The 14,395-nt window shown below is 36.6% G+C and overlaps 2 protein-coding genes across 5 annotated transcripts in view; one reads left to right on the forward strand and one right to left on the reverse strand.

Moving 5' to 3' along the window:
- Nucleotides 1-14,395, reverse strand: part of BRD10 (bromodomain containing 10) — a 189,949-nt gene that overhangs the window by 144,216 nt on the left and 31,338 nt on the right. The gene's annotated exons all lie outside the window — the stretch shown is intronic.
- Nucleotides 1-14,395, forward strand: part of UHRF2 (ubiquitin like with PHD and ring finger domains 2) — a 95,611-nt gene that overhangs the window by 23,564 nt on the left and 57,652 nt on the right. For 2 of the 4 annotated variants that reach the window (XM_075488364.1, XM_075488365.1), the window contains exons 4-5: nt 7,647-7,718; nt 13,036-13,254. In XM_075488364.1, coding sequence (XP_075344479.1) covers nt 7,647-7,718; nt 13,036-13,254 — 291 coding nt within the window. The remainder of the gene's footprint in view (nt 1-7,646; nt 7,719-13,035; nt 13,255-14,395) is intronic. The other 2 variants (XM_075488366.1, XM_075488368.1) reach the window with 1 other exon arrangement.

Raw genomic sequence — 14,395 nt, forward strand, 5'->3', positions numbered from 1 at the left:
CACTGTATTCATAGATTCAGGACTGAGTTATGTGTAGCCGCAAATTTTGTTGAAAAGTGGAGCTTCACCTCCGTAATTTTCTCTTAGACTGTGCTTATCAGGAAAGTTCAACCTTTAGCCTTAACTGTTTTACTAATTTACACTGGAGCACACTTCTCTCTAGTTTTAAGTTTTTTTGGGGGGTGGTAAGAAAATCTGTCAATGAACATGAAGAACTAAGTAAGAATTTTCATCCAAAATGTGTCCAGAAATTGTGGTGTGTTTAACCTTCCCTCCACCAGTTTCAGTGAGGGATAATGCTGCCCTAGCCAGTGGTTCTACATAGTCCTGTGGCTGTACATGGAGGAGGCTGGGTCTGTACTGGCTTGCTTCTATGTTCCACACGTGATTCTTGGCAAGTAGTTAGAACAGCATCAACAGATCTGATGTTCATCTGGCTTTGGTTTTCTAGCTGGAAACACTTGACAGTCCCATCAAATTAAGAATTCAATCGATCATTAATTCTTTCTCAACAAGATAACTTTTAGACCGCTATGTTTTCTTAAGCACAGCTGTTCTTGAAGGATGAAGCAGGACTTGTCCTTCCCTTAAGTGAGAAAGCTGGTTTTAGCAGTGGTGCTGCTAGATTTACATATCACAAGTCCTGTGCAAAACTTAAACACATAGTTTTGCAGTTTTTTAGGTTTGGTAAAACCCACTTTCTTCTAATCCTTCATTTCATAAGAGTGTGCCTCCTCTGAGAAGCTTGAGTTTTCATTTGTTCCTCTCTTCTTTCCACTTCTTGTTTAAATAGTGTAGTTACAGTGAATATGAAGGGGAAAAAATATGGGAGAGCTCTTCTAGCAAAGAGTACGATTAAGAGAAATTAACCTTTCTGGGCAAGAGCTTAGTTACAGGAATTTCAAAGGGGTAACTACCTTATGGCTAAACAGAGCTCTCCTACCAGCTATGACTGCTGCAGATAGGAGGTACTACATATCCCTCCTTTATTTTGTAGGGAACAGGATAGCTGAGTTAGTTTTGTTGTTGTGGTTTCCCTCTCCCTTCCCTGCACCTCCTTCTCTCCCCCCCACCCCTATCCTTGAGGCTGTATGCCTATAACTAAATTGCTGCAGTAGTTGTAAGACCCGCGTATTTCCGCAGAGAGATGATTCTGCTTATAGAAAACCTAGTGCCATTTGGAGGAACAGAACTTCTCAGTTCCAGATTAAACTGGAGTCACAGTTCTTGGTAAGCTCAAAGGTTTAAAGGGCTTGTGGTGCTTGTTTAAGAGCCCTATCTTCATCAGTGAGGAAGAGACCAAAGTATCAGTTTTATCAATGCTGACCTTCGGCCAGTACCAACTCTCTTGGCATCCAGTTGTGGCTATATAACTTCTGCCTGATAGTCCATCTTCTGCATTCAGTTTCTGAATGTAGCCTTTTCTCTGGAGGCAGCATTGTTTACAGGCGTGTTCCTATTTCTACCACTGTTGTCTTTCTCCCTTTCTGCCACTTTATTCACTGTATTTCCATTTCACCTTTTCATTTGTTGGTATCACAAAGAGCCATTAAAGACTTTGAAGTCAAGGGTGTGGTATCAAGTTTCCTACACTGCTATCATAAATTTCTTCCTTCGGCTCCATGTAACTGTCTTTTAATACAGAAGAAGATGTGAACCTGTCTTGAACAGAAGAAAGCTGAATCCTTATTTGAAAGGACTCATGAGGAATCCAGTTGACTGCGATAGCTGTAGGTAGAGTCTCCACCACAGCTTGCTTAAGAATTGCTTCTAAATCAGGAGCAGGACACTTCAGTAGCTTAATGTGGCACCATAAGGACATGCCTTAGAGTGCTGTGTCATACAGAAGTTTGCCCTTTTGTCTTAACTTACTCTATTTCATATTTGTTGCTTGTGCTGCACTGGACATACTCTACTTTGTTTCAGGGAGACAGTTCTTTCACTCTGTGAGTGTTAGCTTCTTGATGGTTAGCTCTTCCCTGAAGTAGCGGAAGGACTTGCTGATTTACAAACAGATGCTGTCTTTTCCTTCCTTTTCCTGTTTAAGTCATTTGTAATGAAGGCCTTCCGTTTAAGAAGGCTCTCAATGGCAGTCACAGGAAGGCTGGATGTTTCTGCAGCCTGAGAAATGTCAGTATGCCTACCTATATGCAAGTATAGATTTAGTATGGCTCAAGTGTAGGTAACTTTTTTTTCAGGCCCATCAGGTTTGGTTGATGATACCCCTCTTGGGTTTTATATTGATCAACAGAGAAGTTTAGTTTAAACCTTGAGCTAATATCTGCATGATGTGTCATGAAGTACTCTGTGGTTATTTATTCTAGGGAACCAGTTACTTTAGCAAGAGAGATCATCTATTTACTTCATGCTTAATATGAGCTCTGGAGTGATGCGGAACTCTCTCAGATCTGGAAGTAGTCTGAGGTCTCTCTGTTTCTCAGGCCAAGAGATTATAGTCAAGTCTGTGTCTGTTCTGTGTAGGATGTGCGTTGGATGTCCTTATGATCGATAAGAATTTACATGGATGTCTTTTCTTCGATGCTGTAAAGAGCCTGTCTGAAAAACAGTGTGAGGTAGGATGCACTATAAGTCAGTTACATGCCCAGCCTGATTCTGGCAATTTAGGTAGCCAGATGACCGTTACTATTCATGAGGATTCCTAAAAACTTTACCAAGTTCCTGGATCTGTGCAGGCAGAAGTTAAGAGTATTTCTAAGAGTAGATTTATTAAGAGTAAAGTTCCACCCCACCCCCCCGTTCTTAATGTTTCATTTTACTAGAATAGACTTTGGTGGTGGTGAAAGGGAAGACTTTAACTTGATGGACTTAACTTTCCAAGTATATTAGTGTTCTTGTTGTCCATTACTGTCCCTCTTCAAAGAGAAGCTCTTTGGTTGACACTTCTGTTTGTCTGATGGATCTTGAGGATTATTACATTAGTCCTTGCTTCCATATCAGTACACTGTCTTCCAGTGGGTTTCCCAGGCTTCTCTCCTTGCACTTTAGTAAAGTTAGTGTTTCTTCTGGGTTTGATGAGAATGCTGCAGTCTCTGAGGGATCTTCATCATTAATGGAGTAGAAAACTGATAGTTGATGTTAATCTTCAGAGCCTGTGGCGATCAGCTTGCTACTTCTGTTCAGCAAGATGACTTTCATGATTTCTCTCACTTCTACAGGGAGAACAACAGCCTGCATGTGGGTTTCAGTTTTTTGAGTTTTTTTTTTTTTTAATGTTACAAGGTTTCTTTTGGAACCTCATTTAGGTTTTGACTTAAACTAAGATTCAACCTGCTTCTGATTTTGGTTAGAAAACTAGTTTTCGTATATTATTCTTAAATTGCGTAGCTTTTCGTAAGTTGGACAGAACAGGCATTGTCCAACTTACTTGGGACTAATTACTTCAGATGGTCCGTATGTCTTTTTGCTGTTAGCTGGAAGGTTAAAGGATACAGCAATCTTAGAGATGGTTTCAGTAGATGCTGGTAATTTGAAAATATGTTGCAAGACTGCTAAGGCAGAGCTTAAGTTGTAGTCTACTTTTAACTCTGGCTTTATTAAAGAATGCCACCATTCTGGATATCTGTAGAATATTAGTACTGGCTATTACATGTGTTTAGAAACTATGCTGTCCTTGGATGCGATCCTACAGTAATTACTGTCTAATGAAGAAATCGTAAACCCGCTCTCTGTAAACTGTGGGTGTGGGGAGCTACTGACTGAGCCTGTAGACTGATGTGTAGGTAGTTAGGAGGAATACTTAAGAGCAACTAGTTTCTCTGAGGTGTCATTTCCATGTGCATGTTTATCATTTATCTATCCTGGAGCCTGTATGCTGTTGGGGTTTTGAAGTTTAGAACCAACAGATGTTTTGTGCAGACAAAACAGTCAGCTCTGAAGGGGTGAATGTTGTTGCATATACCCTGGCAAAGCATGCACGATCATGAATGTGGCTTTCCTAGGGTGATGCTCTCATTTGGACTCTGGGTATACTGACCCTTGTTTCTTGTAGAGAACTCAGTTATGTAGTTGCTGCTAGTGTTGCATTTGCCCAGACTCCCTGTACCAAAAATATAGGGTGGGAGGAATCAGAAGAGGAGAATGTGTGCAGATCTATGCCTGTTACAGGACAATTTTGTTTACACAATAAACCTGGGTAATACATTTCTAAGAAATAAAATTACTGATGGGTAGTCGATTTCATTCTTCAGCATGAAGAATTAACAGGGTTAATTTTCCTCAGTATCTAGTAAGGCATCTGTTCTTACTGGTTCTGTCCTTAAGTTGCTGATGCTGTTGCATCTACATAAAGAGCTTGTGTTGATGTACTATATATGCTTTTATCAAATATTATTACTAATTAGGACCTGTAGACCTCAAGAATAAATTCACTTACTGTTATGCTAAACTTCGTAGAACCATTTAACAGCAAGACATTCCTTACCCCAAAGAGATTACAGCCTGCTTTGAAAGTAAAGGCACATAAGAATATGCCATTACCATACCTGTAAGCCTCAGTCAGTATGTCTCTTGTTAGCCAGTTAGTCTTCCATAAGCTGTGTAAAATGTCATAAAAATTATTGGGGAAAATACCACAGTAATTTTAGACCCTCAGATCATAAATGGAATCCAGGAAAAGATCAGTGTATGTGGTAGCTTGTAATAAAAGGGGACTGATCTCAGTGATCTGGGACACCTGTTGGACTCCTGTGTTCCTAAGTGTAAATTGAACTAATTCAGTTGTATCAGTCTGTCAGTGGTAGCTTTCACTTTGAGAGGGAAGGTTTGCTGTTAAACACTACTAAAATGCATTGACCCGTCAACTCAGTACTGCTGTGTTTTCATTTTTGTTTCTGCTTCTGCCTGAGAAACATTTGTAAGATTGGCTGTCTTTTTTACCATTTTAAGCTTAATTTGCTTCTGCCTCTGAAGTGTTTGAGTCATGTTAGGGGCATAGGTGCCTCATGCTAGCTGAAAGAGATACAAAAATAGGAACTTGGGCAACAAACTTTATTTGGACAGATGGGTAACAGTGCAAGATGAAAAAACAGTTTAGGAGGAAAAAAGTTGGGAGGAATCCTACTTGAAATATCTATTTTTTTCTTAAATGTTTGTTCATTCCCCAGATCTCATCCTGCTCAAATGAAAAACATTTACTCCTGTATTATGTCATGTTGTAGGATCTTTGAAAATCTTTAAGTGCAGGAGGAGAAGGTCTTCAAGTACAAGGGGAGTTCTCATTCTCAAGAAGATTACTTTTTTATTTAAAACTTTTTCTTGCACATCTATTCCATTTATTCAGGACTATTCAGGGTTGCAGACAGTAAGAGAAGTTCACCTTGAAAGTGGTGTGAGGAGAAACAGTTCCCAATGAAGGCTAAAGGTGTTACTGATCCTCCTCTTTATAAAGGGAGGAGACAAAATAAAAAAAAAAAAATAAGGCATTTTGTTTGAAAGACTGTGATAGCCTAGTACTCTAAAATGTTCTGTCCTGCTCTAGCCATTATCTTTACCAAGTCTTAGCTGTTTCAGGTGAGTTTCATTTGTCATTTGTAGTACAGACTGTCGTTAACCTTTGAAAATGAATAACCATTAACCATGTTAAGAAAATTATGATTTCTCTGTGTTGTCATAGAGGTCAAAAATTTTAGTCATCCTGTGTGCTGTGTAAGTAACGTGCAAGACACAGGCTGGCAGTTGGAGGGCACAGAATATTTTGAGGAAATGAGAATAAAAGTTCTAAGTACTACCTGGTCAAGAAAAATAATCACTTTCTCCTTGAAAGAGTATCCTTAGCTGAAGAGATTGGCAAGAGGATGATAGTCTTAAACTTGCTATTCCTTTCTCAAGGAATGGTTTGAAGATTAGACTTGCTTAACAGGTGTATTTTTCAGAATATTTTTGATGTGAATTGTTCAAATAAAGGTAGTAGGCTGGGATTTAATAGAATGTACCTGGGAATTTACACAGGTGGCACTGTTGATAAATTGATTTTGGAGACTAAGAGACATTATGAGTCATTGTCAGATGAGGTGGCCACTGCTTCTTCCTCTTACCTTACTTCCCAACTATGTACATCTGATAGTTAAGTTGCGTTGAATTCGGTGGTTGTGTTGCTGTACAGTGAAATGTTCTTGCTTCCTAATATATCTAAAAACTAATGTTAACTAAGTGAATATTACTGGTTTTTATGTCACTGAGCCAATCAAATGAATTTGCCCAGTGGCTGCACAGTGGGGGCAGAACAAGGGAAAGAATCACTGCTTCTTTGAGAGGTAGCTGCTTTGAGCAGCATTAGTGAAAGTAGTAGGTGATGCAAACAGTTCTGTTTTGTCTTCTGTGAAGAAATGCCAAAATACATCCCCTTGCACACAATGTATTTCTCAAATAACCCTTATAAACATGTTTAACTGAAATATTTGACTTCTTTCTTATATACATTAAGCACAGGAAATAGTGCATATCAGGAAGGTGTATGCTGTTAAATTCCTGGCAGTAGTCTCAACAGCTGAAATGAGGAGACTGGAGAATGATTTCTTTTGAAGAATACTCAATTAATGGCTAGAAACATGAAGAAATGTTGGGAGCCACAGACCATAGCTTCATTGTGGCACCTGTTATCTTTGGTTAATGTTGGCCACTTTAGAATTTCAGAAGAGGAATGAGAGCTGTATCATCTGCCCAGTAGAATCTTCCCTTAAGACAATCTTTTCCTAAGGGAAACACATGTTTTCTTTGACCTTCTGTCAGTAACAAACTTTTTCATAACTGGTCTGAATGACTACTTGGAGCACCTCTCCTAGCTGCATAATTTTGTTTTCTGGTTTCTAATATCAGTGATTGTTTTGTTTACATGTTCAAAACTTTATCTCATACAGATTATTAGGCAATGCTAAAACAATAGGAGACCTGCTGGGTCACATATAAGTCTTCATTCTTTATATCCTCACTGAAAGAGAGTACCACTACGATGTGGCTGTCTAGGCATATTAGTTCAAACTTAGAAGTATTTTGGGGGAGTAGGCTGCACACTACTGCTCTTAATTTCAAGAAGTCGATTCCCTGTAAGATTCCTTGTCCTGTTTGCAGTGGATTTCTTGACTGCATAATCTATGTTTTATAATCTCAAAGTGTTTGCATGTGTTAGTCTTCAGGGTTTTGACAACTGGCATTAATTGTAAGGCTTTGATTTCTAAGGATGTAGACACTTTCATCAAACTGAAGAGGAAATAGTTTGAGGAGAAAATCCAGGTGTTTCTTGTGCATCTTTAGAAAGCATATGAAATGAAGGGAGGGAAGCTTTGCTGTGCTAGTAGTTTGAGAGAACAACTGAAATATCAACAGTTAAACTTTTTTTTCCTTTAAAACTTACACTTAGGTGAAAAAAAGAGTGTGGTCAGTGAGAGTGCGATTGAACTCTTTCCACTTCTTATTTGTTTTTAATTAGCTGTAAGTGTTCTCCTTGCACAGTCACAGGATTGAACACCAGAGGAAAAAGGTTTTTTAAAAGAAGTCTTTCAGTAATTGTGTGACTTGTCATCCTGTGTGCTAGCTAGTGAAGTAAACCCGTTTTTCATTAGTCACAGTTTTTAAACTCATTATACAACAATTTTGTATTAAAAATTCAACCTTATATGTATTTCTTACAGCTTCTGTTTTGATACTCTGTTTCCAGTTTGTCATCTTTCAGAGTGTCCATCTTGTCCACACAGTGCAATGGTGTAAGTCTAGAAGTTAATTTTTCTTAATACTCAGAACTAAAATCATTAGGAAAGCAAGATGTTTCTCTTCAGGCTATTAATACGGTTTCTCAGTGTTTAAGCTGCTTTATGCTGTAATTATTAGTTGCTAGGTAAGGTTTTCAAGATTTTGTTAGTTCCATGTGACTGATTTTTATCTCTATTGATATTCATTATTCCTTCCAGTCTGTCTTTTGAAATATGTTATTTTTTTCTTGTAATAACAAATTATCAGACCTACTGGTGGTCTTTTGGAAATGCAAACACACAGCTTTATTAACCCAGTGATTTTTTTTTTCTTCCCCATTCGTAATTGGGGTTTAGATGCTCTTCCAGTATAGTGTCATTTGCTTTCTCAGAATACTACAGAAACATCATGTTCATTACTTCCTCAGGTAGGAAATTGTCGGGAGGTGGTGGTGGTGTGAATGTAATTTTTATTCAGGTTTACCTTCTTAATCAGATTTACCTCCTCTATGTGTTTATTCCTCTTTCTTTTACTTGTGCCTTTCTGTTCCTTCATTTCTTACTGTGTATTGAATGACTCTTTTCTGAGTTTGTGGATTGGGAAAATAAATTATACTTTCATTCTATTTATATTGGAAAATAACAATTTAAGAAATTGCACATCTGCACTAACATTCCTTACCATACTAGTATGGAGAGGGGATAGGAAAGTCTTGACTCTTGTTTCAAGAATTTTATCGTTCCAGTTCCAGTTGTTCTGTTAAGAGCTGGGAAAAGTGTTAAAGGGTATGTTGCAAGTTCTCAGTAAATTGAGCAGACTTGTGTATATTCTGACATAGAGCTAATGTGTTTTTCAGTATTTGAGCATTTTAGGAAGGAGCAGATACTGACCATACCCAAGAAACACTGGAATTTTTACTTCATGGATAATTCTTTGCTATGGAAACTGTCTACACAGATAGGAAATCGTAAGAAATCCTTGCTATGCTAGTGTTAGTATTTACAGTTAGAAATATTACAAGGAAAAATTAAATTACAGGGAAATACAGCTTAATGATGAACATGAGACTTCATATGGGCGGTATTCATTAAACTGTTATGATTATGCTTACTATTATGATGTCTGCTTTTTTCAATACTAGGTGCCAAGTGTCATGAAAAACATGGAAAACCAAGAAAATGTCTACAATTATTTTAAGTTTAAAGGTTTAATTGTGTCATATAATCTTCATTTCAATTGTACTGAACTTACGCTAGGCTAATTAGAACACTGCCGTGAAAATGTTTCTGTTTTCTCTTGAGGGTCATCTTAGGATTTTAAAAGTAACTCAATAAATAAGAAAACACTTTCAGTAAACATTCATGTCTAACAGTAGTCCTTTATTATAGCTTGCTGGAATGGGTTTTTCACTTCATTCTTGAGGCTTGTTAAAAGATCATATTTGTTCTCTTTATGTTTTGGTTTACCTACATAAGTCCACATATTCCCATTTTGTACTCTTGCATATTTAAGAGATTAGGTTTTAAGTTGATGTGGTATTTTTACAAATAACATGTTAAACTTCGGGAAAACTAACATGGAGGTGGTAGCATCTTCTAATGTGAGTGTGGTTTTTTCCATACTTACTCAGGTAAATTGTGGCATTAGATACATTTGAGGGCACAGGTTTACTGTGGAAGTACTGTTTACGTATTACTTAATATATTGAGGAACAGCGGTACTGGGCTTAAGATACATAGTGTGACTGCGATTTTGAGCTTAACTCAAAAGCTTGTGACAAATGCTGTTTCTGCTGTTCTGCCTGGGGTGTCAGTTATGGACAAACATGAATGGTTAAATATCTGCTAGTGTTCACTCCTGCCCATAAAAGCATATTTCTATGTGTGAAGGCACAGCAGCAAAACATTCAGTGTCTGGAACCTGATGCAAAACAAAGGTGAATTCTGACATGAGAAATCTCACCTGTTTGTAAGCTATCTTTTTTTCTGCCAAAGTTTCTGAGCTTAAGTTTCTGACCAGCCGATAAGAGGAAAAATTCACTCAGTGAAGAGTCTGCCTTCCTTTTCTTTCTTTGGAAAGCAGTTAGTTTCTTTCTCTCTGTAAAAGGGGACTTTGGGGGTGTCTTTTGGTAAGTGATCTTGTTCTAGTCATGCTGATAAGCAATCTTCTTTATTTGGGTTCTTTCATCAGATGCGTCCAAGAACAGAGGTGGAGTCATTGCTAACAATGACAATCTTTGAAGTTCCTCAGTGGTACAGGAGGAAAGATTCTGTTCTGAGTTGTACAGAGGTGGGAAAGATGACACAGATCTGAATTTGGGAAAATATTTTTCTTAATCATTAAGTAAAAAATGTATTTGTCCAAAGGTCTGCCAGGAAAAACAGAACCTGAAGGGATTTTATTTTTAGAAGAGAATAGTTTTTTTCAGATCAAAGTTAAGTTTCTATGAATGTAAACCATTGTAAGTCTCACGTTTATGATTTTTTTTTTTTTGATAGTGACACTGGAACTTTTTAAATGTATATTGGTTATTTTTACAATCCCACTGATCTCATATGTACTTCTCGCTTGATTATTTCACTGTATACATAAATGATGTCTATTTTTTAATCTATCTTCTTTAGTTTCCTGATGTTTAAGCCCTATTTTCGTTTTGGAGCTCAAGTAAACTGAGTCTTCATTTACTGTGTGCTACTTGCTGTCTTCTCCAAACTTTAGGAAGGGTTTATTGTAAGATGATTGGAACTGACTAGTAGCTCAAACATAGCTGTCTTAAGATTTCAGTAGCCTGTTGTACTATAACGTGATGTCATTATTCAGGCAATCAATAAAATAGACATTATCTCTATAGTTGCTTTTTGCTTTGTCTTATTACCTGTAGATGAATCTGTCTTATGGTTTTTGTGGATATTACAGGTACAACGTTCATAATTATTATGATAGAATTGCATAATAGTTCTTTTAAGGGAAAGCTGCACGGCATAAAGGTAAAACCACAAATGTTAGCTTTGCAGTACACATTCAAATTGGAAACAAAACCAAATAAAAAATTTAGGAGCAGTGGAGAGTTACATCATGTGAGACAGTCATTTGGATAATGGCTTGATCCCAAGCACCTGCCTTTGTATGACATAATTCCTGTCATACAGATTTTTATAATTACAATATGAATAATAGGGGGAAATAGGGAATAATAGGATATGGGGGAAAAAAACACTGTTTGGATTTAACTGTTGTAAGTAGTTAAGGATATGGGTTTTTACTTGGCCATTGGTTTATCTAAAGGTACATCCACTTTTAAACTGTTGTGGTTCATGTTTCTTTAAACAAAAAAAATTGATAAATCTTCCCACAAATTTAAGGCACACTCAGATATCTGCATGGTAGAGGACAAAGAAGAGCCTGGAGATAGAATGCCAGGTCTAGCCCCCCCTGCCCTGCCCCGCCTTATCTGTAGTAGTAAACCAGTGTTAAATTTAATAGAAGGCATAAAACAAAGCAAAATGGTCTTGTTTAAAATGTCTCCAATTACATCAGTGGGCTTTCAATCAACTGTTTAGGAGTAGACATCCTGATTTCAGGCTATAGTCTATCAGAGCCTCATGCTGTTAATGACAGTAGTTTTAGTATTTCTTTGTGTAGTAATGTAGTAAGTTACAATGTGATTTCCCGAAGGCCTTGAAATGATCTTGTTCACTACAGGGAGGCATGTTGGAAAGTGACAGAGCCATACTTTTTATTAGTAAGAGTTGGATTTTGCCATTACGATTTAACAGTGCTGTTTGATAATGGTATATTAACTATGAAGCATGAGTGCTCTTGCTAAAGTACCAATAATTGCATGATGGAAATTAATTTAAGATATAACATCCTCAGCAATGTTTATTAAGAGGGAAAAATTAATACTTTTAATGGAACTTGTTTATAGGCAGTAGACTTACTCATTTTCTCTGTTAAATTTGTACTGTGACCTCATCTAGTACTAGTTAAATGATGGAAGGTTCTTTATTTGCTTACACACAGTATTGGAAAGGAATTTCACTATTTTAGCATAGAATCTTATTTTTTACTTTTTGTAACAGGCCAACTTTTGTCTGCAAGCAGTGTTTTCCTCATGTCTATATTGTGGTGTTTTCCAGCACACGTGCATACTATACAGGCTCTACTATAATTGAATAATTGCCTTATACACAGGATTTAAGAAGGCTGTGGTGTTAAACTGAAAAGTTAACATCTCAAATCTTAAAAGCTTTCTTTCTTGGATTGGGATTTTAGTTGTAGTGCTGTCAAATATCACTATCTTAATTCTGCTAAATGAGTCTTTCTCAACTTGGAAAGGAAGTGGAGCTCTTCAGAAATTGTTCATTACTCTCTGATTTTTGTGTATGTGCTGGGATGCCATACACCAACACAGGAGGAAGAAAGCAATCTCTTATAAGCCCTAGCAATTTGTGGGTAATACTATGTAAAATACTGCATAAAAACTCACCAAGTTTCAGTGAAAAATACATCAACCAAAATTTATTAATTATGATTGTGAACTATTAATGTCTTTTAATATTGCATTCCTTACTACATCTTGCCAAGAGAAGTGTGTTGTCAAGAGAAGTGATGATTCCCACATTTATCTTTCTAGATTTTTTGGTTTTGTAATTTAAAGGGGAAAACATTTTCAATTGGTTAGTTCATGTATCTCACTGAGAGTCTTAGTTCTGTTTCTCACTTACTACATTTTGTAGTTAGACTTTTTTTTTTTTTTTAAACATGGTGCATGGAATGTGGTCTTGTGGACTATATTCACCACATGAATTTGATATGCTGTGTTTGTAGGGTCAAATTTTTAGAAAGAACTGTCCTAAATGTGTTGTTATTGAAGTTAGTGGAAATGTAACAAATGCATGAAAGCAAAGCTAAATTAGGAATGTGCTGAGTTGAAAAACCTAGTTTTAATCTTCATTACTTTTTCATTGTCATTTCAATTGGAATACTGACTTTACTGGGAGCAAACTGGGGCCATGTGTGTGCCAAAACCTTGAACTTGATCGCATTCCAATCAAGAAGTCATCCAGTGCTTATATATATATATTTATTTATTTATTGAGATAAAACTCATGGAGGCTGTTTCTTCATCTGAGATTAGTCAAATTCCTGGTCTGTGTTTAGATGAAAACTAAACTTTCAAAAGGATATTAGGTCAGATTTTTATACTATGTTTCTTATATGCCCAAAGCACATTTAAAAATTTGTACTTCTGAAAAATGTTGTCTGTGAGTTGACTTTTTACTGTTACAGGAGTCATAATCATTACTGTTGTTGGTTTTACTTTTTAAGGTACCCAGAGAATGGCATAGTAGAAATGGACACCAGTAATCTTCGACCCCGAGCAAGAACCATTCTGAAGTGGAGTGAACTAAAAGTGGGTGATGTGGTGATGGTTAACTACAATGTTGAGACTCCAGAAGAAAGAGGATTTTGGTTTGATGCAGAAATTACCTCTTTGAGAGAAATCTCAAGGACTAACAAAGAGGTTCATGCTAAAATTCTGCTGGGGTAAGATTTGTTTGACCAACTCATAAAATCTCTACATATCGTATAAAGTATGTTTGTTGGTTTTTTTTTGTCTGCTAGTCATCACTAGATTAAAATTAATGTCATCCTTCAATTCCACAGCTGCCTGAGTCATGGAATTACAGTGCATGGATTTTACGGTGTGCAGACTTAGCTATAAGTCAGAATTTTTACATTTCCTCAGATTGCTGGAGGCAACCGTAAGGTTTCTTGTATCAGCTGTGATTTCAAATTCATCAGAGCGTGTTTTTATTTATATTCCTTTATATGTTATGTTTATACATTTATAATAATTTTTATATATTATATGTTGAATTCTGTTGAAAGCTGAAAAATCTGTTTTCAGTAATTTTTGAGATAATTGGGAACCCCTAGGTCTCACTGAGTATTAGTCATCTCTGACAATTTGAGTAAGTTTCTGAACTGGCTAATTGAATTTTTAAAGAATAAAGTATTTATGTGGGTATTATAGCTTCCGATAAGTAAAATGTGGAACTGTGGGATGTGGGAATTACGAGTTTTTATGTGGCTGAACTCACCTGAGTATCTTTGCTTTGTTTTCCTATTTAATTTAAAAACTTGCGTATAGTTCTTTAGGAACAGTGTTTTCTGCAGAAATCCATATGATGCTACTGTCAATAAGCTATGTGATTGCCTTCTTAGGGATAAACAGATGACCAATCTTTACTGGCAGTCTCCCTGAGGAATTCACTCCTCCTTCTCATTACTTTCCTCATTCCTTTAACATTATCCTTTTCTGACACAAAAGAACTAAAAGCAAATGGATGCAGTCTGCCACCTCCAGCCTTGCAGGAGAGAGGGGTGTATGGGTACTTATATGTTAGGAGTGAAACTGATTTTAAAATTAAACAGGAACTAAAGTGAAATTTCTTCTTACTTAAGAAATGATTGGTTTAATGTTGGCACGTCCCACATTTACGCAATGAGTATTGTCATTGTTTTGGGAGTATATTCCTTAAAATGAATTGGACTATTTGCATATTAGTGTAGTTTTCTTTATGAGAAAGGAGAATTGTTGTATCTGCAGAAAGACTTACAGTGTAGGACATGGTTAATTGGAAGAGACATACAGGAGACATGATCAGGTACAATTCAATATTTT

Source organism: Mycteria americana, chromosome Z, assembly GCF_035582795.1.
Source record: "Mycteria americana isolate JAX WOST 10 ecotype Jacksonville Zoo and Gardens chromosome Z, USCA_MyAme_1.0, whole genome shotgun sequence".
Taxonomy (NCBI): Eukaryota; Metazoa; Chordata; class Aves; order Ciconiiformes; family Ciconiidae; genus Mycteria; species Mycteria americana.